Here is a 26959-nt window from a genome sequence, read left to right on the forward strand (position 1 = left end):
AAATTTTACTCCACATTTTGAGATTTCCACAAAGCGTTGTTAAAACCAAGAAATTTTAATGCCCTGTTGTACTTTTTAACTGCAGTTCCCGATATTACATCATCTCATAAAAGAAAAAATTAACTAAAAGTAAAGAAGAAAATCATCGGCATCAAATCATGACCATTTTAACCATACAGTAGTTCATTCTTACTATTTTTGGGAATGGTACGAAAATTTTAATTTGTTTTAGTTCATATTGAACTTATGTGTACGGTCATTGAACTTTATACTAACGTTTAGTTCATAATGCAACAAATTTCAGACAATTTCATTAATTTTAAAGCATTTTTCTGAATTATTAAAGTAAAGTTCACCTTAGTCCAAAAATGTTTTCTTTCACGTTATGATACCCATTTTTAAGTCAAATCACTTAATTATAAGGACAACAAGACTTCATTTTGAACAAGGAAAAAGCTTTATATTAGAGAAATGCGTCGTCTAAGCTAAGAAAAATTTGTATTCTTATTTTAAGGACATGAAATCTTTGGTCTCACGACAATATTTTTTTCAGTGTACTCTTTTTAGAGTTGTGACAGTAAAATGAAAACAAGGGGAAACAGTGAAAAATTAAACAGTAAGATCTATAAAAACAAAGTTTAGTTCCTCTTTATTAATAAGTAGTTCAAAAGCGGGCATTGGGTTCGAGTTTTGCCGCTAAAATTATTTCTCATTTTGGCGGCAAAACTCGAATCGGTAAAACCAGAATAACATTATAACTCTTTTCGGCAAATTGTATTATAACTGGGTGGTGAATAATCCAAAGCAACAATTGAATAAGATTATTTTCTTTAAAATAAATTATTAAAGAAAAGTAAAAGGGCAAACATGGCCATTTTAACGCGATAATGCCAACTTTATACCGGCCTTAAAAGTGCAATAAAGTACAAAATTATTCGTTATATTCATATTTATTTGTATTTCTAAATTAATGCTGTTACATGCTAGCAAGCAATTGTTCACATCTAAATAAATTTATGTGTTGGTTGTAAAATTATTGTTTAGAATTTAAATATAATGTGCTTTTGAATGGTTAACGTTAACTTTAGGATTCGATGGAAAAATATTTATATATGTATATACTCGACTTCACATTCTTCTTTTATAAGAGTTTTTGAATTTCTTCGTAAATTTCAAACTTGATACAAAAACCCTTTTTTTGTTACAAAAATTTTATTTTTGCAATAAAAAAATAATATTTAATTTGAACGCAGTACATTTCGTTTATAGCAAGCACTGTTCTTTTCTGACTTTGAGTCTTTTATAAGACACACTTTACAATTTAATATAGTAGTATGTAATGTTGAACACCTTTTCGAGATCTTCCGAACGTATGTGAAATATATGCAAAAAAAATGTTGATGTGTTCGGTCGAAGCAGGTATCGAACCCAGGACCCTTGGCATGCAAGGCGGACGTACAAAAAACTGATCCACGTCGCCAACAAATGTATGTTTCTGTTAAACAATGTTATGTTTGCATCGGCTCGTGGGCGCCGCAAGCTAAGCTATACAAATACAAAGCATATAATATTTTTGGGCTCAAAATGCTTCCAAACATATTATATGTTCACATAATAACTTATAGTTTTTTGAGAGACAACATTATTGACTTTGGATGGAAAAATACAAAATGTTTGGAACTTAGACTACCCAAACATATTATATTGTTTAGCCAAATATTCTTTCAAACATATTATATATTGGAAGAAATCAAATATATAAATGTTTGGGCAATACCCAAAAATGTACATGCTTGAAGCAAAATGTGTTTGGGAGTATATGTTACAGAAGCGATTTTTTTGGAGGGTGCAGGTAGCATAATTAACATTCTATCTACGCATGCCGAGTTTGGTTGAAATCGGTTCAGATTTAGAAATAGCCCCCATATATATCTTACGCCAAATATGCACTTATATGGCTGCAGAAGCCAGATTTGAGAGAGCTTTATTTCTATGCAATTGAAAAGAAACTTTTTTGGGGCACAGAACAATTTTTTAAAACTTTCAATTTTTTGGGAATTAAAAATATGAATTTAAACCTTAATAACTATTGAACTAATTGTGATATCATTATGGTTTTAATTGATTTTTGCAGGGCAAATTATTTTAAGAAATATTGCTGAATATACCATTCCCAAATATTGCTGAATATACCATTCCATACCACGTATGGACTTACATACAATTTACAAGACGGTGTTAGGAGGTTTTAAGATACCTTGCCATCGGCAAGCGTTACCGCAACTTAAGTACATAATTCGATCCATGGTGGAGGGTACATTAGCTTCGGCCTGGCTGAACTTACGGCCATATATACTTGTTTCTTCTAGAATTCTTAGAATTTTGTATGGAATGCAGTTAAAATACGAATTCACTCAAAAACTGAACTTCTAGGTTCAAAATACTGACCCCACTTTGTCAAAATTTTGCAAAAAATATATTGTGGGGCCCATACTTTACGAACGGTAACACACGAGAACTTTTTTGTAGAGCTTTACAAGTTCTACCCAGCAAAGAAAAAATCATCGAAATCGGTTCAAAATTGCGGAGTTGACAACTGAAACAAAATTTCAACGCCTACAGATCAGCCCGTGGACCCACTAGGACCCACAAATTTGCAAACTTAGAGGAAAACACCTCAGCTTTCACACACAGAAAAAATTATGTTGATATCTTTTTCCGTTACAAAGTTGCAGAATTATTTCCAAAAACAAAAGCGATTTGGAACCACTGTGCGTTGTAGCTAATTCCGATATTTTGCACAACTAGCTTAACAATTTGAAAAGCGTTGCATTCTGACGTTTTTCAAATACCAGCGCTTCTTCTTACTTAATTTCAAAAATTTTTACGACTTACCAATATTTCGAATCCATTAGAGTCTGCTTGAGATTTTTCGATTATTTCCAAGTACTTGTTAGTTAACTCCATGACGGCAATTTTCAAAACACAAGAGGCTGCTAGATATGGGAATATTCTCCATTGCTATTGCAAATAGGAAATTAACAGAATTAGATCAAAATTGTCTTTCGGAATTCAGTTACTTACATGCAGTTGATATTCAATAATTGCTACTTCAGGGCCCAATCTCTCAGGACCAAATTGTTTTCTCAAGGCAGCATACCGTACCGCTATGACAGAAGCACTTGACAAAGTGTTAACGGATTCCTGCATAATACCAATACGGCCAGCCGAAAATGATTCCAATGCAGAACCTAGTACTTTACCTGGCTCCGTAAACACACTTTCGTAATTTCCCTCCTGTGTTACATCACCGGTGCGGTTGAGTAGATTATCGCGTGGTATACGATAGTTGGTAAACATAACAAATCCATTGTCTATACCATTCAGGCCAATTTTTTCCCCAATGTCACCTACCAACACCCCGGGATATGCTTGGAGAGTTTTTGGATCTCTGATGGGTACAAGGAAACCATGTAGGCCCCTATTGACACCATCTGGCGTATAGAGATTTGCAAATGTCATAGCAACGGTGGCAGTTTTACCTAAATTTCCAATCCAACATTTGGCCGCTTCAAAGTCGGGCGTATTAATGATGAACTCCTGAGTGCTGGGATCATAGGTGGCGGTGGTGCGAATACATTTTGTATTACTTCCATGTGAAACTTCGGTTATAGCCAAACATGTCACAATTTCACGATTCCAAGCAGCCTCGTAGTATTTCATATGTTTCTCTGTGCCCATCGCACGAATGGCGTTATTGAACAGACCCACGCCCAGAGCTATTTTCACGGAAAGACTAGGACAGTATACATGCAGTGCTTCATTGATACCCATCAAGTATTTTGTTTTCTCGCCGAATGAGCGTTCCTCAACTTCTTTTGGAACCAGATCAAGTTGGCGCATACGATTCATTTGCATGGCACATATACGTTTCTGTTGATCGCTTGGTAATGTTGAGATTGATTCAGAAAATAGAGGATCATTTTCTAATATTTTCCAAACTTTATACTAAAATGACAATGGAAATAATCGTGGCGATTAGTTGATATTTTTAAGAGTAGCAAATTTCCAAACAAGCTTACCTTAATGCGTAAAACCTCTTCCCTTTCGAAAATGAGTCTTAAACGTTTCCAATCAAAATTCACTCGCTTCCGATAAGCACACAACGGTCCTTTGGGCAAATCTGGTATAAAAGATGTGTCCACACTTTGAGCCATGATGTAGAATTTTTAAGATTGACAGAATAGTTGATGTGTTTACACTCTGCAAAAAAAAAATAAAGAAAAAATGTTATAAATTTGTCACAACGGAAAGGGTATCTATCTCCCAACCTCGCATCGGTACTAGAAAAGTTTACTTTCATCAATGCAGTTGTGGTTCGACCACCAGGATGGAAAACAAAGTAGTTAGCGCCGCTATTCGCCTTTTCTACATTTGTTCTTAATATTCAAAACACTTTTTAGGTGACCAGTTATTCTATTTGCACTTAGGTAACAAAAAGTTTCAAACAAAGTTATTGTCAATTCCAATAAATTGACAGTAAATATACCCCATTAGCTTTTACAGCGTCAGTAGGATCTCTGCATTTAAAACGAACTTGCATTCATAAATTACCCATGGAGGATGGGTATTGACAGACAGTATATGTAAGTTTCGAAATGTTTATTCAAAATGTATGCATCAAGCAAAATAAAACAAAGCTCTGCCATTTAATTACATACAGCGCCGTAATTCGATGTCCTCATTTGCACGTCATTTTGTGAACAGTTATAAATTGTTTGACAGCAAACATGGGCATGGGCTTTACGATAGAGATGTGCACGTGTGTAAATTTATCTCATGATTACAACTACATAGTTGCAGCTAATCACGACCACGATAGACACTCGAGCTATAAATAATCTACCAAACTTTTGTGAAATTTTTTCCAAAAAATTACCGAACATAAAATCTTATTTTGAAAAATTTTATTTCTATAGAAAATGTTGTCAAAATTTTATTTCTATAGGAAATTTTGTCACAATTTTGTTTCTAGAGAAAATTTTATCAAACTTCTATTTTTATACAAAAATTTTCTCTTCACTTTTATAGATAATTTTTTCAAAATTTTGTTTCTATAGAAAATTTTGTCAAAATTTTATTTCTATAGAAAATTTTGTCAAAACTTTATTTCTATAGAAAATTTTGTCACAATTTTATTTCTAAGGAAAATTTTATCAAAATTTTATTTTTATAGAAAATTTGTGAAGTACTTCTAAATCGAAGACGAATATTTTGCAAAATATACCAAAACATCAAGAATTCTACCAATCTACAAAACAGAAAAAATCTACCATTTTTGGTAACTGTGGCAACCGTGATCACGACTCCGCGATATTCAATCACATTGAAAAAAATATATACCAACTATAAAATACTATGCAACCTACTTTTCAGGATACGCAGTTTACACAATACTGAATAAAGAAATTTTAAATTAACGGAAATTCATAATTTTTTATTTATATTTCATTGCATTTTAATGTCATTTATCTTTAAAATAATGCAGTAAAGAAAAACATTTTTGATTAAAAGAAATAATTTTTAAATCTGGTTTTGGCGCCAGAAAGTAAAAACTTTTGGAATATGTTGAATGATTTTTTTGATATTTATATTTCAGTAAATTTGTAGATCCAACAATCAAACAAAAGTTTACTTTAGATCCAAATATTTTCACCAACCTTTAAAGATTTTGGTATTGATTCCGAGCCAAAGATGCGACTCGGAAGAAAATTTTTAGCGACATATCTGGTATTAAATCTAGGATAATTTTTAATTCTCTTTTCGCAGTATTACAGTTAATTTAAGGACGATTTCTTTCAATCAAAAATGTGTTTCTTTACTTTAAGGAAAATTTCCATTGGTTCAAAGACATACGACTTAACGGAGGGACGCAAATTTTCAAAATTCGTGTCCTAATTCTATTAAAAACTGTTTTTGAAGCAACGATTATAAACCTTATTTTAATTACAATGTCATTATTGTAAAGAAATATGTCCTTAATATTATGTAAATTGCGCATCCTAAAATTTAATTTTAATATCAAGAATATAGAAATCAATAAATTATATAAAACATAAAAATATGACAGGTCGAAAACCTGTGTTGTTAGCAGCACAGCTTTTTTCCCGCTAGATTTGGCTTTTTTGAAGACGTTTAGCGAAAAAAAATGCATTTAGCTTTTTTTCATGACCCTTTTAGCTATTTTTGGCTTTTTTTATTTTCGACATGTTCCTATTGAAATATGGATAAAACTTCGTTTTTATCTAAGTCTTGCTGCCAGAATAAGGTTTTCCACATATTTCAAAGCTCAAACAATTTCATGTCATTAAAATACGAACGCGAATTTTGGGTTTTAATAGCATTTGTGAATTTCTCTTATATAAACTGTTTTCCTTGTCCAAAAGCCGATAAAATCGTTTTGTCCTTAGAGTTAAGTGATTCAACTTGGGTATCTTTTCATGAAGGAAGGTTATAGCCTAGACCCTATAGGGTCAATTCTAAAAAATTCTTAAAATTAATTAAATAGTCTTTAAATTTGTGGAGTTTTTGTATCTTGACCACAAACCAAAATAGCGTTCAAAAATAGAAGAGGTTTTTCAACATTTTATTTTAAAAACGTATACACAGAATAATTTCTACTTAAAGTCGAGTCTGAATTTGGAAATTTAAGTTGTCGTTAGCACGTTTTTAAAGCACTGTGATAGCTCATGAAGAAAAAGCTGAAAAAAACTAATAAATTCAAATTTGACTCGGAATCAATACCAAAATCATTAGTGTACAAAATCTTTGGAACCGAACATAGAAATAATTAAGGAAATAAAGTTTTGAATGTGGTATTATTTTTTTAAACATCAAAAAAATGCAATAAAAAAATTCGTTGTGACAATAAGTTTGTATGGGAAATTTTCGAATAAAAGTTATTCAGTATAAACTTGCAAGACAGTTAGAATGGGTTTTATTCTCTTGCAGTTCTATGTGACATTGGACTTGTTGATGTTTAACCAGCTGATAATTGCAAGTTTACCGGGAAAAAAGTTTTTACTAGGAAATATAAATGAAGGACTTCCAGTAAAAATTTGTGATAGTAATCAAAATGTTCGATACAGACAAATGTTCGATACGCAGACAGAGCTAATATGACTTAGATTTTCTTACAGTCTGACAGAAATGGAAATAAAATGAATACAATTAAAATAATATGCATTTTAAGTGAAATAAAGTTTGTTAAATTTCAATCAAAAATGTAACTTTTGATACAAAAAAATTTAGTTTTTTTCTAGCTATTTTTTAAAATTTTTTAGGTTTTTTTGGCTAGTTTTTTGGACAAATCTAGCGGGTTTTGGTGAAACAATTCTGGCAACGCTGGTTGTTAGCAAAGACAATAAACTCTAGGAAGATAGGAAATTGGCTACTGAGGAGATCAAACCATTTACCGTGTTAGTTTCATACTCGAACCAAACGCGTATACGACAAGTATTGGCATAGCATTAAAATGCAACTAAAATTTCCTTAAACAGGAAAATTTATTTTTTTGTTGTTGCCTAAAATTTAACATTGTTTCATTAAGAAAATTAAGTTTTTCATTTAAAAAATAAAAACGAAAAACAAATAAAAAAAATACAAGCATGTATGAAACTAACATGGTATATGCAACATTCGGTATGACGCAACCCAATTTCCTATCTTCCTCAAGTTTATTGTCTTTGGTTGTTAGCACCAAAGACAATAAACTCTAGGAAGATAGGAAATTGGCTACTGAGGAGATCAAACCATTTACCGTGTTGGTTTCATACTCGAACCAAACGCGTATACGACAAGTATTGACATAGCATTAAAATGCAAATAAAAAGAAATTAAGTGCACGAAATAAATTTCCTTAAACGGGAAAATTTAATTTTTTTGTTGTTGCCTAAAATTTCATTAAGACAATTAAGTTTTTCATTTAAAAAATAAAAACGAAAAACAAATAAAAAAACTACAAACATGTATGGAACTAACATGGTAAATGCAACATTTGGTATGACGCAACCCAATTTCCTATCTTCCTCAAGTTTATTGTCTTTGGTTAGCATCTATATTTCCTGTTTATTTTCATAATTCATTATGATTGTAAATATATAAATAAATAAATAAAATAAACAATGCGAGCGAAACTGGAGTCTGTTAGTGACAATTTTCACCGATATCCCGTAGGGCTAATTTTAATTTTAAGAGCCAAGATTTAAAGCTATATAGCTCCCAAAAATATTCTTGTGTCAAAGAAAATTGATTTTTGTTCTTTTATTTCGAAAGGCAAGTCACTTGATATTTTGTTGTCGAGTAATAAACGAACATATACAATAATGGCCTGTTCCTGTATATCGAACGAAAGGTTTCTTTCGTATTCCAAATGAAAGAAAATTGATTTTTGTTCTTCTATTTCGAAAGGCAAGTCACTTCATATTTTGTTGTCGAGTAATAAACGAACATGTACAATAAGTGTCAAGAAAAAAGTAAAAACATTGTTAACATTTGACTGAATTCTCAGGCCAAAAATTTGAAAATACTCATTTTGGATAATCAATGTATTCTCCTACAAACGAAACGAACTTTCAAAAATAGAAAAACCCAAATTCATACGAATTCGAGTGACTGCCTTTCTTTCGAATGAGTTTTCGTTCGATATACAGGAACAGGCCATAAGTGTCGAGAAAAAAGTAAAAGCATTGTTAACATTTGAATGAATTCTCAGGCCAAAAATTTAAAAATACTCATTTTTAATAATCAATGTATTCTCATACAAACGAATCGAACTTTCAAAAATAGAAAAACCCAAATTCATTCGAATTCGAGTGACTGCCTTTCTTTCGAACTGGTTTTCGTTCGATATACAGGAACAGGGCATAATACTGCAAAAATCCTTAAGGAAAGGTCACGATCTTCGTTTTGAATACACTACAATAATCACAGCCACTAGATCTCTTATGAATTAAAATCTTCCACTAATCTAATCTTATGATTTTGTAATTCATTACTCCGGCAAGCCACTTTGTAATGTTCTTATCCAATTTCGATTCCCGATATCTAGTAGACCACATCTTACGATCCGAAGCTATTTCTAAACAAGTTAGGTTAGTTATTACTATCTTTAAGTCTTTTTAAGAACTGAAGTTTGTCTGAGATCTCGATTACATTATCGTAGTTTTTTTATGATATTGTGTAATTTAAGATAGCCTAATATCATTGTAGACTGGTTTTGTTTTTTTTTTTTTACAATTGCACAGAGAGAGAGAGAGAGAGAGAGAGAGAGTGAACAATTTGGTTGTAATGAATAATCCATTAAAAGAATTTATTATCTTTATTTTTTCCCGAAACATATCTGAAATCTCATCGATAAGATGTGAAGTTCTATCTAAAACTCAGGATTCACAAATTTAGAGCTATACTAATCGAACAATTGATTATTATTTGTGTCTCGACATTATTTACATCTGCTAAAAAAATATATGAGGAGAACTAACAGGTTGGCTGATAAGTCCAAGGTCTGACACATAGATGGCGTCGCTAGTATTAAATGCATGCTATTTTTAAATAGTACCAACCTTCAAATGATTCGTGTCAAAATTTGACGTCTGGAAGTCAATTAGTTTGTGAGATAGAGCGTCTTTTGTGAAGCAACTTTTGTTGTTGTGAAAAAATGGAAAAAAGGAATTTCATGTTTTGATAAAATACTGTTTTCTGAAGGGAAAAAATACGGTGGAAGCAAAAACTTGGCTTGATAATGAGTTTCCGGACTCTGTCCCAGGGAAATCAACAATAATTGATTGGTATGCAAAATTCAAGCGTGGTGAAATGAGCACGGAGGACGGTGAATGCAGTGGACGCCCGAAAGAGGTGGTTACCGACGAAAACATCAAAAAAATCCACAAAATGATTTTGAATGACCGTAAAATGAAGTTGATCGAGATAGCAGAGGCCTTAAAGATATCAAAGGAACGTGTTGGTCATATCATTCATCAATATTTGGATATGCGGAAGTTCTGTTCAAAATGGGTGCCGCGCGAGCTCACATTTGACCAAAAACAACAACGTGTTGATGATTCTGAGGGGTGTTTGCAGTTGTTAACTCGTAATACACCCGAGTTTTTCCGTCGATATGTGACAATGGATGAAACATGGCTCCATCACTACAATCCTGAGTCCACACTACAGTCGGCTGAGTGGACAGCGACCGGTGAACCGTCTCCGAAGAGTGGAAAGACTCAAAAGTCCGCTGGCAAAGTAATGGCCTCTGTTTTTTGGGATGCGCATGGAATAATTTTTATCGATTATCTTGAGAAGGGAAAAACCGTCAACAGTGACTATTACATGGCATTATTGGAGCGTTTGAAGGTCGAAATCGTGGCAAAACGGCCCCATATGAAGAAGAAAAAAGTGTTGTTCCACCAAGACAACGCACCGTGCCACAAGTCATTGAGAACGATGGCAAAAATTCATGAATTGGGCTTCGAATTGCTTCCCCACCCACCGTATTCTCCAGATCTGGCCCCCAGCGACTTTTTCTTGTTCTCAGACCTCAAATGGATGCTTGCAGGTAAAAAATTTGGCTGCAATGAAGAGGTGATCGCCGAAACTGAGGCCTATTTTGAGGTAAAACCGAAGGAGTACTACCAAAATGGTATCAAAAAATTGGAAGGTCGTTATAATCGTTGTATCGCTCTTGAAAGGAACTATGTTGAATAATAAAAACGAATTTTGACAAAAAAAAATGTGTTTTTCTTTGTTAGACCGGGGAATTATCAGCCAACCTGTTAATGTATTCGAAGAACGCTAAATGCGTGCATATCGTTTAAATTTCCTATGTCATATATTTTATGTTTGTTGATAAATATTTTCGTTTTTCCCACCGTGCTTTTTTTACTTGTTAAGCCTAGTACTAAGATCACGTTTTCCCATGAAAATGTGTTATACTCCATATAAAAAAGGTCAGCGCGGAATAAATGCGAAATTTTTATTTTGAACATTTTCAAATACATATTTATACAACCCTAGATTTTTCGCACGAAAAAATAGGCAGGTATATTATTTCGCATAAATAAGTTAACATCCCTGGGTTTGAGACCCTATTTACGGAGATAGATGAAGATATCCCTTTTTCGCATAAACGAACTTAGTACTTAGCATTAAAGAAAATTTTGTAGTGTGAAGAAAAAAATTGGAGTTAAAAATTGCAAGAATGTATTTAGTGACATACGAAGTCCATGATAGACTCATATGTAGTAAGTTACAAATTTAAAGAAATAATTAACTATTTGGTGAGAAATACGAATTTAGTATAATCTTGTGTATATTTTTTTCCCGTCTTGTAGTTAATTTAACTAACGTACACCCAAAGAAATTTGTTAGTAGGGACAGCAGAAAAGTCTGCTAAAACAGCAGAAAGTCTGCTGAAAAAGGGACAGCAGTCACTGTTTGTTGAAATAGCAAACATTTCCTGCTATTTTTGAAGCTCGATTACTCTGAAACATGTTTTATTTTGGGTAAAACAAATAAAAATGTCAACTTAGGAGCTATCCTAACATAATTAAAACAATATTTTATGAATATCTATAGTATGTGACCAAAAATGTTTGCTGATCGTATTTAGGAGCTTGTAAGTATATTACGGTGAAAAAATATACCAAAAACTACTTTTGGTTCTTAAATATGCTTTGGGGAAAAATTTATAACCTAAAAATTTTATAAATTGTTGTTCATTTGGCCCTGAAGTACAAAAATATAACAGCAGACATCGACTGCTGTTTTTAGCAGACTTTTTTCTATGAGTGTACGCAAACAATTATTAGAGCAAAGGAAACATTCTCCAAACATAATAATTCCATTTGTTGAGTGAAGTAGTCAGTTGCCCAACTCTGTATTACTTTCAATTAGCTTAAAGTTAGTTACCGATCCGTTAATTTTAAGTTAACCTTAAGCTTGTTATTTTTTAACTACAAATTAGTTAGTTTCCAGTCAACGAAAAGTTAGTTGATTAAAAGTTGTCCCTAAAATCAATATATTTTACAATAAAAAAAGAGGGTTTAAAAATGTATATTGTAATAGCCAATAATTTATTCCTATAAAAATTAAATAAGACACTTCAACTTCAAAATATAATAATATAGTTTTATGGAACACAGAATCATTTCTCTTTAAAAAAAAAAGCTCTCTGAATTGTCTTTTACTAACACCCTTCATGTTCTTTTGTGAGAAATATTCAAACAACCACAAACAATAATATTAAATATATTTTAGTTTTTTAAAACAATTTATACTTTCAGTAATTTTGAACACTATTTTGACAAACAAATTTTCAACGAAGATGCCTACAATCGGACGGCAGCGGTTGCAGTTAGCGAAGTGTTGTATATACTTGTCCTGTCATTATCAGGACAAGAAATTCATAATGATGAATGTGTTACGTGAAAGTGTTGCTTCATATGCAACAGTAAAAAATTGGGTTGCTGAATGAAGAACTACAAATGAAAAAGCTTTCTGCAAGATGGGTGCCGCATTTGTTAAAAGTCGATCAAAAACGCATAAGAATGAATATTTCTCAAGCTTGTTTGGATCGTTTTAAGCGAAATAAAATGGATTTTAAGCGTCGTTTCATAACTGTTGATGAGACATGGATCCACCACTATACTCCAGAGACAAAAGAACAATTCAAACAATGGACTGAAGCTGGAGGAAGTGCCTCAAAGAAGGCAAAAACAATTCAATCGGCTGTTAAGGTTATGGCAAAGAGTTTTTGGGACTTCAAATGTATTTTATTGATTGACTATCTGCAAAAAGGGCAAATTCAGAGTACTATTGCAACCTTTTGGATCAATTAAATGTACAAATTCGAGAAAAACGTCCTGGCTTACAACACAAAAAAATTATTTTTCATCAAGACAACGCACCAGCGCATAAGAGTGTTTTAACAATGGCTAAAACCAACGAATGAGTTGCTTGACCACCCCCCTTATTCTCCTGATTTGGCTCCCAGTGACTTTTACTTGTTCCCAAATCTAAAAACAATCCTTGCTGGCAAGCGTTTTACCTGAAATGAAGATGCAATTACAGTTGTAAACCACTATTTTGAAGACCTTCAGGAAAACTATTTTAATCAAGGGATAGAATTGCTATAAAAGCATTGGACTAAGTGTATTGAAGTTTCAGGAGATAATATTGAAAAATAAAAATATTTTTGAAAAACTAACTATTCTCTTTCATTAATAGGCTAAGAAGTTTCCGCACCGCCCTCGTATTACAATTAAAAGATTTCATCATATTACCCAATTATAACTTATTTTGCTCCGGACAAGGATGTATTTTGCGTCTATGTTCTAAGGCTTAAAGCATTTTTGTTCATCAAATAAGCCAGAGTTGCATTAAAATTTCGCGTCTGTAAGTAAAGTCTTATTTGAATTGTAAATCGGTAAAAAAAAACTAGTTTTTGATATACTTCGGTGATATGTTAAAGACTTTTTTAAAACAATATATTTAAGTGCAAGCACATATATGCTAATATCTTAGAATATATTATATACTTAAATATATGGATATAATATGTTCTAAGAATGGACTCAAATATATATTGTTTTCGTGCAAACATATATTTTTAGAGATGCCAGAGAGATAGCATAGAGACAGAACTAAAGATTGCTACTAATAGAGTTGACGAAAGACATCAATATTACATAATGAGAGTAACTGGTTGTTGCCGTAAAATTACTTGATAGACATTTATAAGCCAATTTTGTGTTTTGGACGGTTGTTGGATACTACACGTACAAAAACAATTCTCTCCGCCCTACCGAAATTTCAGACAAATCACGTTTCTAGTAATAATGTTGTACAACACGTGATCGTTGAGCTCATCATAGATACACTAAATATATTTATTCATTATCTCTAATATACACTGAAAAAACAGTGAACCCACCAGGAAAGATAACTTTCGATTAATTTTAGAAAATTTTGAATTTTTTTAGAAAATTTTAACTAAACAGTATTACAAGCGCTGGCATCACTCCGATATGGTAAAAATAAGTAAATATTTTTCGACAAATTCAAGAAAATTTATTAGACATAACTAAGTTTTTGCACTTGTTAAAGAAAATTTTGTAGTTTTAAGAGAAATCTTGGAGTTCAAAATTGCAAGAATGTCTTTAGTGCCATACGAAGTTCATGATGGACACATTTTTGGTAAAATTTACAAATTTAAGGAAATAATGAACTATTTTGTGAGAAATACGAAATTAGGAAACCTTTATGCTTTATTTTTGTATAATTTTTTCCTGTGTTTTAGTTCATTTAACTAACGTACGCAAAAAATTATTTGAGTAAAGTAAACTTTTTCCAAACATAATGATTCTATGAACTAATATAAAGTTAAATTGGCTTTAGTGAAATAGAGAGTTCACTTTTTTTTGAGTGTAGATACATCTAACAATTGAACATTTCTTAATACTGTGGCGTGACATTTAAGGAAATTATCGTAAATTCTTATTACAGCATGCGGGTTGCCGTAGTCAATGTCACTATTCGTGATATTACGTCTCTCCATTCCTATCTAATCATGAAGAAAATAAGTATGCACATTTTAAATTGTGTCATCCAACAAAGTGAGCACTTGATAAAAATGTTAGATATGGGTTTCCAAGTGCATTCATGTACTATTGTCAAATGTCCAGAGTAATTTGTAATTTTTCCAGAATAAGAACTTTACAAAATTCTATTAAACATTTATCCATTCCCTCTTATAAAATGCAAACTCAATTCAAACCACTTTAAATCCTATTCAAAACAATTTATTAGACAGTTTGTTGAAGAAAATTATAATGATAAAAGTAAATATAGGGTTTGCTTAATATTCGTTGATATTGGGGTTTACAGTAGATAACGGATATAAGTACATTTCATATAAGAAATGGTTTTTGGTAGGAATAATGTTTCAAATACGAAAAACGTTAACAAGAAAAAGAAAATAATAATAAATTAACAATTTGACAATAATGCCAGATGCGTATCCAATTTAAAATATAACTCCTAACATAACAATTTTATGCGACGACAGCATTGTTTCTTTTCAACATTGAACATTAAGTTTATAAATCTTATAAACACAATAAATTAAGCAAAGTACACCATCGTAAATAAAGGAAACAAAATTCAACATTTTAGTTTAGCCATTTTATTTCAATTAAATTTTTGTCTAAAAAATAAAATTTACTTGATTCAGTAAATATTTCCTAAACTGAAAGCAGTTCATAAAAATAAAGAAAATCCTAGCTAAAATCAGTCTTCTAAAATTTAGTACAATTTCTTATGAAATGATAAATCTGACTTCTTTTATTATATAAATACATGGACGAAAAAGACTGTTTTTCATATGTTTGAATGAATGTGTTACGTGAAAGTGTTGCTTCATATGCAACAGTAAAAAATTGGGTTGCTGAATGAAGAACTACAAATGAAAAAGCTTTCTGCAAGATGGGTGCCGCATTTGTTAAAAGTCGATCAAAAACGCATAAGAATGAAACGCATAAGAATGAAAGGAAACAAAATTCAACATTTTAGTTTAGCCATTTTATTTCAATTAAATTTTTGTCTAAAAAATAAAATTTACTTGATTCAGTAAATATTTCCTAAACTGAAAGCAGTTCATAAAAATAAAGAAAATCCTAGCTAAAATCAGTCTTCTAAAATTTAGTACAATTTCTTATGAAATGATAAATCTGACTTCTTTTATTATATAAATACATGGACGAAAAAGACTGTTTTTCATATGTTTGGGTGTAAAAATTATATGTTTGGAACTCAAATTTGTAAACACAATATTTTTAAGTGCAAGCATATAATGTTCATAAACTAGCACAATATGTTTGCGACATATATGTTAATATGTTAGAACATATTATGTTTGGGACTTAACATTTTTGTAAATATAATACGTTTGGATGCCAACATATATTATTTTAGAAATAGCCTATAAACATATATGTGTTTAGAAAGAGAGACCTAGAGAGTAAGCTGCAAGTAAAATAATGGAAGTAACCAATTGGCGCCTTATAAATATATATATATATATATATATATATACACAAAAAAAATTCATTAAAATTTTTTTCTACCACACAGAAAAAAATATCATCAAAATATTTCCAATTAAAAAATTTAATTGAAGTTGAAAATTTTTTCAATTAATAAATTTAATACAATTACAATTAATACAATTAACTTTTTATTCATGATAGAAACATTGAGTTAATTAAGTCAATGATTGAAATTTTTAATATGTTTAATTAAAAAATTAATTGATACAATTAACTTTTTAATCAAATTCGGAAGACTAATTTTTTAATTAAAAATGTATTTCAAACAATCATTTGTTAATCCAAATAAAAACTCTAAGCCAATCTAACTAAGTAATTAAAAATAGTTATCTTTTTTAATTAATAAATTAATTGCGTTTTGCAATCAACATCAATTAAATTTTTAATTGAATCAATTAAAAAATTAATTAAATTTTGCTGAAAAAATCCATTAATTTTTTAATCAAGAATTTTTTCTATGCCCAATTAAAACTGTGATTGATACTATCATTATCGTGATTGAAGACATTTCAATTAAAAAATTAATTGGATCAATTAATTTGGTGATTGAATCAGAGAAAAAATTTTTTGTGTGCAGTATATGCCTAAGGTGAAACATAATACAAGTTTAGGGATTTTTTCATGCCCAGGGGTATTTTTAAGAGTAACATTTATTTAGGGGGATTTTTAGGGGTAAAAAATATTTTAAACCTGGAAAAATTGAACGATTCTCAGCAAAATTCATAGCAATTATGCCTGAATTTGAAGCAAAAATGTTGTGGAAGGTCAGCCCAAGTTCCTAAATATAAGCAAATATGCGTTAGCATTACTTTCGCTACGTTTATCAAATGTTTCTGTTGGCAGAGCATTTTCAAAGTTCGACATAGATAAAACAAATTAAGAAATCGTATGTTAACTTCAACCGCTGCACTATGGGCGGAAATTGAATATTTGCGGCAAAAATTATTTACAATCAATCTAGTATCGCCAAACATGGTATATCGATATATCTTATCAAAATCAAATGTTACCAACAAAAAGGGAGTCAATCCCCCTTATTCCAGGTGCGTTACTATAGAGGGGTCGAAATTGTAATTCCACTTGGAATACTATAGAATACTCTTACATGGAGTTTAATTTATATTTGCTTATTTTCCTTATTAAGAAAGCGCCTTATCCCCAGAACTTGATGTAAATAGTATAAACCAATTTTCATTTTATTAAATTAATTTTATTAATTAAAATTAAACAAATATTAACCATCAAAATCACATTCTTCGGTATCTAATAGAGGTCTGTATGCAATTCGCTGTCGAATATAGTACATACACTGTATTTCTCTCAGAGCGCAAGTAGTGAAGTGAAGAGAACACTTGCTTGTCAAATACCACCAAGTACTTATCCGAAACAATATGTGTTCCGAAAAAAAGGAACAATAAAAATGTAAGTACTTGAGAAAAAGTACAACATGGATTCTCTTCACTTCACGTGGTACCACAAGTATTTCTCAGTTATGTACGAAGCAAAACTTTCCATTATTAATAATCATAGATATGTATGTATATCACATATTTCATATAAAGGGTGATTTGTTAAGAGCTTGATAACTTTTTTTTAAAAAAAACGCATAAAATTTGCAAAATCTCATCGGTTCTTTATTTGAAACGTTAGATTGGTCCATGACATTTACTTTTTGAAGATAATTTCATTTAAATGTTGACCTCGGCTGCGTCTTAGGTGGTCCATTCGGAAAGTCCAATTTTGGGCAACTTTTTCGAGCATTTCGGCCGGAATAGCCCGAATTTCTTCGGAAATGTTGTCTTCCAAAGCTGGAATAGTTGCTGGCTTATTTCTGTAGACTTTAGACTTGACGTAGCCCCACAAAAAATAGTCTAAAGGCGTCAAATCGCATGATCTTGGTGGCCAACTTACCGGTCCATTTCTTGAGATGAATTGTTCTCCGAAGTTTTCCCTCAAAATGGCCATAGAATCGCGAGCTGTGTGGCATGTAGCGCCATCTTGTTGAAACCACATGTCAACCAAGTTCAGTTCTTCCATTTTTGGCAACAAAAAGTTTGTTAGCATCGAACGATAGCGATCGCCATTCACCGTAACGTTGCGTCCAACAGCATCTTTGAAAAAATACGGTCCAATGATTCCACCAGCGTACAAACCACACCAAACAGTGCATTTTTCGGGATGCATGGGCAGTTCTTGAACGGCTTCTGGTTGCTCTTCACTCCAAATGCGGCAATTTTGCTTATTTACGTAGCCATTCAACCAGAAATGAGCCTCATCGCTGAACAAAATTTGTCGATAAAAAAGCGGATTTTCTGCCAACTTTTCTAGGGCCCATTCACTGAAAATTCGACGTTGTGGCTCGTTAGTAAGTCTATTCATGATGAAATGTCAAAGCATACTGAGCATCTTTCTCTTTGACACCATGTCTGAAATCCCACGTGATCTGTCAAATACTAATGCATGAAAATCCTAACCTCAAAAGAATCACCCTTTATTTATGTATGTCACACACTTACCTTACGTTTACCGTTCTTTATAACAAACCAAAACATATATTATGGAGAGTAACTATGTTTTTGTATTTCTGAAACTGCATGTGGTACATGGAGTACTCTATGAAGTTTTGTTCTCGCAACATACTCGACGTGATCACTCTGAGTCAGGGATGGAAAATAAAATTTTTAAGAAAGTACAAAAAAGGTATTTTTTGAGCGGAAAGGTACTTTTTACTAAATTTCAACAAAAATTTCACTGGAAAATTATTGTCAAGAGACTAAATTTTAAAGAAAATAAAATTTTGACAAAATTTTCTATATAAATAAAATTTTGCAAAAATTTTCTATAGAAATAAAATTTTGCAAAAAAAAATCTGTACAAAAAAAATGTTGCAAAATTTTTTCTATAGAAATAAAATTTTGCAAAAATTTCCTATAGAAATAAAATTTGTACAAAATTTTCAATTGAAATAAATTTTTGACAAAATTTTCTATAAAAATAAAATTTTGCAAAAATTCTATATAGAAATAAAATTTTGACAACATGTTCTACCGAAATAAAAAATCGATAATATAGAATCACATTCTTTTTTCGACTAAAACATTCTTGAAGTTCAATAAAATCCGGTTTTTGACTATGTCTTTTACAAAATCGAGATTTTCTTCCCACATGAACATGTTTGTTTTGCCATATTTTAAAAGACTATTAGCAAATAAGGTTGATAAAGACTTTCTCAAAATATTAAAATATTTTGTCAAAGCTATTGTACCATAAATCTGATATCGACTCAAAAATGTCTACACAAAAGGTACTAAATCATTCGCGGGGGTACTACGGTACTGACCGGGGTGAAAAAGTATTGAAAAAAGTACTATAGTACTGCATTTTCCATCCCTGCTCTGAGTACACTTCAATAAGAGAGAAAGATGAATATGTGTTTGTTGGTAGTGAATACATCAGAGTAGTAACAAGAAGTTACTCGTGGCTTTTGGTGTTCATGAAAATGTGTACCAATAGTTTTGCGACTCTCTCAAATAGATGTACTCATGTAGCAAGTACACGTGTACTCTGCATTTACAAATGGAATTGTGCAGACCTCTAGTATCTAACTCTAATTCCGTCCCTCTGTGTTTGTTGTTCGCAGGATTCCGGAGGCAATTATTAACCGATTTTGATAAAATTTGGTACAACATGTTTTCTTGGTCAAAGGACAAACACGGTTGAATTTGAAAAAAAATGGATCAAAGTTACATATAGCCCCCATATATATGTATCGCCCGATTTCGACAAATTAGACCATACTGCGCATATTTACCACCCGATTGTCTTCAAATTCAACACAAAGTAATTTTTTATAGTACCCTTAAAGTGTGCAAAATATCATCAAATTCGGTTCAGATTTAGATATAGCTACCATATATATGCATCGCCCGATTTTCCCAAATTTGACTATAAAACCCTTACATTTATTTTAGTATGGGCAAGTTTGGGCAGACAAACTTTACAGCACGTAAAAGTATACTTATATATAAGAGAGAAGTTCACCACTGTGGTATCACAATGGACTGAATAGTCTAAGTGAGCCTGATACATCGGGCTGCCACATAACCTAACCTAACCTAAAAGTATACTTCCTCACGTACAATAATAAGCAAACATTTTCATTAACAATCGTTAACATTTCTAGTTCTATTCCTCCCAAATATACGTATGTGTTACAATTTTCACATATAAACCACAATTTTGAATCCATAAATTCAAGTTCAAAAACAAAAATATTTTGTAAAGTCGTTACAACATTTTGAACTACTAAACCTCCTCTTAGAATCTACATTTAAAAGTTTTCTTTATTCACTTTTATTGCGAAAAAAATTAAGCACGAAATTTGTCAATTTTTGTTCGCCTTGATTAAACGCAACTGGCATAAATTTTGGTAAACATTGGCAGCCTTTTTCTCCTGAACAGGGTTGCCAAGTTTTAAATTAACTTTCGATTTTTACTATCCAAGATGTTCTATAGTAATTTCAATTGGAATATCCAATAATTTTTCATTTTGAAAATTATATTTTTTGCCGCTGTTTTGCGATTTCCGCCCATAGTGCGCTGGAAGCATTCCTTAAATTATGGATGTTATAATTTTACACCTACAAGTGAGACGATCCAACAATTTGTAAACTGCAACTGCAGAAGTTTTAGAAATTTTTGACTCTTTTGGCAAATAATGAGTGATATGATATATATATATATATATATATATATATATATATATATATATATATATATATATATATATATATATATATATATATATATATATATATATATATATATATATATATATATATATATATATATATATATATATATATATATATATATATATATATATATATATATATATATATATATATATATATATATATATATATATATATATATATATATATATATATATATATGAATTATTATATTTATTCCTGGTTGAATTTTTAAAGTGTATCATTTCAGGATTTTTCATAAAATTTGAAAAGCCATTTTGTACTTATGTGCATTTTTTTTAATTCTATTCCATAATTAGGGTTTTTTCTTAAGATTTGATAATAAGATCCAAAAATAAGCTGGCAACACTGGTTGGAATCGTGTTGTTATGGTGTACGGAGCATTGCAAACAAATCTACAAACACATTTTGCTTCAAGCATATATATTTTCAGAATTGGTCCAAATAAAATATTGTTGGTATTCTTCAAACGTATTATGTTTCACCTTAGGCATACACTTGTAGAAAAAAATTAATGAAATGTTCTTTGTGTATATATATTTTTAAGGCGTCAATTGGTTACTTCCAGCATACTCTCTAAATTAGTATATAATATATTTAATATATGTGCATCCAAACGTATTATATTTACAAAAAATGCTATTTCCCAAACATAATATGTTCTAACATATTAACATATATGTTGCAAACATGTTATGCTAGTTTATGATCATTATATGCTTGCACTTAAAAATAATGTGCTAAAAACAGTATTTTTCATCCGTGTATCGATTGTGAAAAAATAATTTTATGTCGATATTATTTGGAAAAATACAACTAAAATATATTTTTGTTTTAAATTATTGAAAATCAATAACAAAACGCAATGAGTTTATGAATACAATAAACAAATCACCACCCCATTCATTTGTCTTCGTTTTGGAATCTTTTATTATTAGGTAACAAAATGGTAAGATTTGTTGGATATTTTTTTCATACATGCATGTATGAAAAAAATATCCATAAAATTATTCCACATATACGAGTATAAACTCAATTCAGTTAATGTTTTTAATTCTGTACGTACGGGGTACGTAAATTTAGGACAATGTTATCCAACATATAGAATGCTTTCTTCCTAGTTTCTACGTAAATTACATCGTCCAAATAAATAAAAAAGTCTTTGGCTCTATACGAGATTCAACCTTTTTCATTTTAAATTAGACAAGGGATCACTTGTGATATTTTAAACAACAACGAAATAGTTTATATTTATATTTTTCTCCTATCACAACTCACACAGGGCGTTGTTACATTTGAAATGAATTCATTGCATTTGCACTACCCTGTAAATAGGAACATTTGTTAAGCCATACTGTAATGAATTCAGCAAGCAAACCAAATATACGTCATCCCCATAAGGGTCTACCATGGGATAACACGCACGTACTATGTATTTTTATACCCTGCGCCACACTGTGGAACAGGGTATTATAAGTTAGTGCATATGTTTGCAACACCCAGAAGGAGACGAGATAGACATATGGTGTCTATGGCAATATTGCTCAGGGCCGGCCCCTGAGACGATGTAGCCATGTCCGTCCGATGTAGCCATGTCCGTCTGTGAACACATTTTTGTAATCAAAGTCTACACGGATGAAAAAGACTGTTTTTCATATGTTTGGCTATAAACATTATATGTTTGGAACACAAATTTTTAAACACAATATTTTTGAGTGCAAGCATATAATGTTCATAAACTAGCATAACATGTTTGGGACATATATGTTAATATGTTAGAACATATTATGTTTGGGACATAAAATGTTTGTAAATATAATATGCTTGGATGCAAACATATATTAATTTAGAAATAGCCTATAAACATATATGTGTTTAGTAGCTTGGAGCGCTATTTAACAGGGAGCGATATTGAATTAAGTTGGTGTTTGTTGCTTGTTATTACAAAATTAACATTTTATTTTTCCTTGGGCAATTGATCAGCTACTTCTTTGATCCTTACAAACTGTGTGGTCCGCTGTTCGAATCCCCGTCCGGCAAAAGGTAAAATTAAAATAAAAAAATCATACAATTGAATAATTTCTTCTACAATGTTTGTATTACAGAAAAAGGTGCTAAGAACTAAAAAATCTCGTGGAAGTGAGAAAGATGTGGGGGAATATACAATTGGGCAGAAACAAAATTTTGAGCATTCAGGTCGAAAACCTATGTTGTTAGCACCTATATTACCTGTTTATTTTCATAATTCATTATGATTGTAAATATATAAATAAATAAATAAAATTTTGAGCACAATATTGTTTGGGAGAATTTTTTTTAAGCATATAATATTTTTGGGTGCAAAATGCTTCCAAACATATTATATGTTCACATAATAACCTATTGTTTTTTGGAAGACAACATTATTGAATTTGGATGCAAAAATACAAAATGTTTGGAACTCAGAGTACCCAAACATATATTGTTTAGACCAATATGCTTTCAAACATATTACATATTGGAAGAGATCAAACATATAAATGTTTGGGCAATACCCAAAAATATATATGCTTGAAGCAAAATATGTTTGGGTGTATATGTTACAGAAGCGATTTTTTGTGAGCGTGTAGGTCGCAATTTTAGTCCAACCGACTTCAAATTTGGCATAAGTATGTATTTTGAGTCAGAATAGAAATTAATTTTGGAGGAAATCGATTGAGTTTTAGATATAGCTCCCATATATATCTTTCGCCCGATATGGACTTATATGGCCGCAGAAGCCATAGTTTTGCCCTAATTTGCTTTAAATTTTGCACAGGGAATATAATTAATATTGGTGCTATGCGTGCCAAATTTGGTTGAAATCGGTTCACATTTATATATAGCTCCCATATATATCTTTCACCCGATATGGACTTATATGGCCACAGAAGCCAGAGTTTTGCCCTAATTTGCTTTAAATTTTGCACAGAGAGTAGAATTAATATTGTCGCTATGTATGCCAACTTTCATTGAAATCGGCTCACATTTAGATATAGCTCCCATATATATCTTTCGCCCGATATGCACTCATATGGCGCCAGAAGTCAGAATTTTGCCCTAATTTGCTTTAACCCTAGCTTTGGCACAATATACAAATGTAAATAATTCATTTTTGAGACTCTTGCCATTTCAACAATATTTATCCGATTTTTATGAAATTTGGACTCAGTGGCTAATTTTTCGTGCTCTTTCATAATATGTACAAATTTAACAATATTTTTTACAATATAGCAATTTTTCAATACATTTTTGTATTTTTCTTCAAAATCTGCCACTATTTACAAATGTAAATGTTGTGGTTTAAGATACTTTTAGTTGATTTGTTTTGAATTATTCCATATGAAAATAATACAAATAAAAGAAGAGCAAATTAAAACTTAAAATATATATATTTTGGGCAACTGTAGCATTTGGTTTGCACCCAGCTGTGCTCCACACAGACTGGTTTTTTACATTGTCCACATTTTTGTCTTGTAGGACGCTACCTTTTTTTTCACCATGGTAGCACATATAGCCAGCGGCTTTTACTTTTGAATATCCTCTTTCACCTTCATCAGGCATAAAAGAAATAGCCAACGATTGTATAGGTTCACGGATAATATGTCTACAATGCTCAATTTGTTCTTTTTTTTGTAATTGGTTTAGAGCCGTTAAAACAAGATTCACGAAAAATTTCATGTTTTCGCTCCATTGAGGATTTTTATCCAATTTAAATCCGTTTTTACTTACCAAAAATTGCTACCTGTCTAATTCAGATAGTTCACCGTCGTTTTCTATATGATATTCCCCCACTTCATTCTCATGTAAATCGGAGTAAAATTTGGCCTCTGTGGTCATATGTGTATAAATCGGACTAAATATATACATGGAAGCTATATCTAAATCTGAACCGATTTAAACCAAATTTGGCATGCATATTAAGAATGTTAAGTCTACACCCTGTTCACGTAAAATTTAACCTTCTGTGGCCATATCTGTATAAATCATGCGAAAGATATATATGTGGGAGCGATATCTAAATCTGAACCGATTTCAACCAAATTTGCAAAATTTCACGTAGATTGGAGCAAAACAAACATAAAATAGCGGTTATGAAGTTAAATATAACAAAGGAAACAAAATATATACATACACTGAAAAAAGCATGTCCGGTTCCAAAGATTTTGTCTTTACTTTAAAAATTTTGATATTAATTCCGAGCCAAAGAAGCGGAGAATTCAAGTAAGGGTCAATATCCCAAAATTTTAAAATCGCCACTGCTAAGTCGAAAATTTGTAAGAATAACTTAAATTTGTTCATACTTCTAATACATAGCTATCGACCGATAAATCATAAATACACTTTTGCATAGTTTCCTAAAAATTGCTTCAGATTTAAATGTTTCTCATATTTTTTATTAACATACCCCCAACCCAGGGCATTGGCCGACTTAACTGTAAAGTCTATACATTTTGTAGAATTCTGACAAATTTTGTCCACATCTGGTCAGATTTAAATACATGGATATGGGAACATAAACCTTTACATATAGCACCCAACACATTTGGCAGATTTGATATGGTATCGAAAATGTGGATCTACAAAGTGGTGCAGGGTATAATATAGTCGGCCCCGCCCGACTTTAGACTTTCATTACTTGTTAACGCTATAATTAAATGATGTTTAACATTGGCATCTTAATTATCACACCATAACTGATAATACTGCAACAACAAATGAGTCATCAACATTATTTCCAAAACGACCAGTTGTCCTATTCGTGGTTAGTGGGAAAGGCATATAAATAAACACTGATGTAAAGGGTGATTTGTTAAGAGCTTGATAACTTAAAAAAAAAAAAACGCATAAAATTTGCAAAATCTCATCGGTTCTTTATTTGAAACGTTAGATTGGTCCAAGACATTTCCTTTTTGAAGATAATTTCATTTAAATGTTGACCGCGGCTGCGTCTTAGGTGGTCCATTCGGAAAGTCCAATTTTGGGCAACTTTTTCGAGCATTTCGGCCGGAATAGCCCGAATTTCTTCGGAAATGTTGTCTTCCAAAGCTGGAATAGTTGCTGGCTTATTTCTGTAGACTTTAGACTTGACGTAGCGTCTAAAGGCGTCAAATCGCATGATCTTGGTGGCCAACTTACCGGTCCATTTCTTGAGATGAATTGTTCTCCGAAGTTTTCCCTCAAAATGGCCATAGAATCGCGAGCTGTGTGGCATGTAGCGCCATCTTGTTGAAACCACATGTCAACCAAGTTCAGTTCTTCCATTTTTGGCAACAAAAAGTTTGTTAGCATCGAACGATAGCGATCGCCATTCACCGTAACGTTGCGTCCAACAGCATCTTTGAAAAAATACGGTCCAATGATTCCACCAGCGTACAAACCACACCAAACAGTGCATTTTTCGGGATGCATGGGCAGTTCTTGAACGGCTTCTGGTTGCTCTTCACTCCAAATGCGGCAATTTTGCTTATTTACGTAGCCATTCAACCAGAAATGAGCCTCATCGCTGAACAAAATTTGTCGATAAAAAAGCGGATTTTCTGCCAACTTTTCTAGGGCCCATTCACTGAAAATTCGACGTTGTGGCAGATCGTAAGTCTATTCATGATGAAATGTCAAAGCATACTGAGCATCTTTCTCTTTGACACCATGTCTGAAATCCCACGTGATCTGTCAAATACTAATGCATGAAAATCCTAACCTCAAAAGAATCATCCTTTATTTATTGCATTTAAATTTAATATACAAAATCTAAATACAATTTTATAATAGTTGTTAAACTATTTGTGTTCATTTCATTTATATATATGTACTTGTTTGCATTTTATTTAATTTAATCTAAAACTAATTTTAATAAAACTTAATATTCAAATATTTATGTATCTCGAAAAAATTGGTGATTAAATTTGTATTTTTATCGTAAGTATGTTCTTTTACTTAAACCCGACTTTTTGGCCAAGCGCTTTGGTTGGGAAACTATACAGAAAGGTTTCTTTTCATAAA

The 26959-nt window shown here is 31.4% G+C and overlaps 1 protein-coding gene across 3 annotated transcripts in view; it reads right to left on the reverse strand.

Annotated features, from left to right (window-relative positions):
• The window catches only part of LOC142225590 (peroxisomal acyl-coenzyme A oxidase 3), a 91624-nt gene that overhangs the window by 12292 nt on the left and 52373 nt on the right, over positions 1-26959 (reverse strand). For 2 of the 3 annotated variants that reach the window (XM_075295381.1, XM_075295383.1), the window contains exons 2-4: positions 4083-4263; positions 3085-4008; positions 2896-3021 (exon numbers count right to left, since the gene is read on the reverse strand). In XM_075295381.1, coding sequence (XP_075151496.1) covers positions 2896-3021; positions 3085-4008; positions 4083-4217 — 1185 coding nt within the window. In that variant the 5' untranslated portion in view covers positions 4218-4263. Of the gene's footprint in view, positions 1-2895; positions 3022-3084; positions 4009-4082; positions 4264-4331; positions 4740-26959 lie in introns of those variants that run through there. The other variant, XM_075295382.1, reaches the window with a different exon arrangement.

The sequence above is a fragment of the Haematobia irritans genome, chromosome 2 (assembly GCF_050003625.1).
Source record: "Haematobia irritans isolate KBUSLIRL chromosome 2, ASM5000362v1, whole genome shotgun sequence".
NCBI lineage: Eukaryota > Metazoa > Arthropoda > Insecta > Diptera > Muscidae > Haematobia > Haematobia irritans.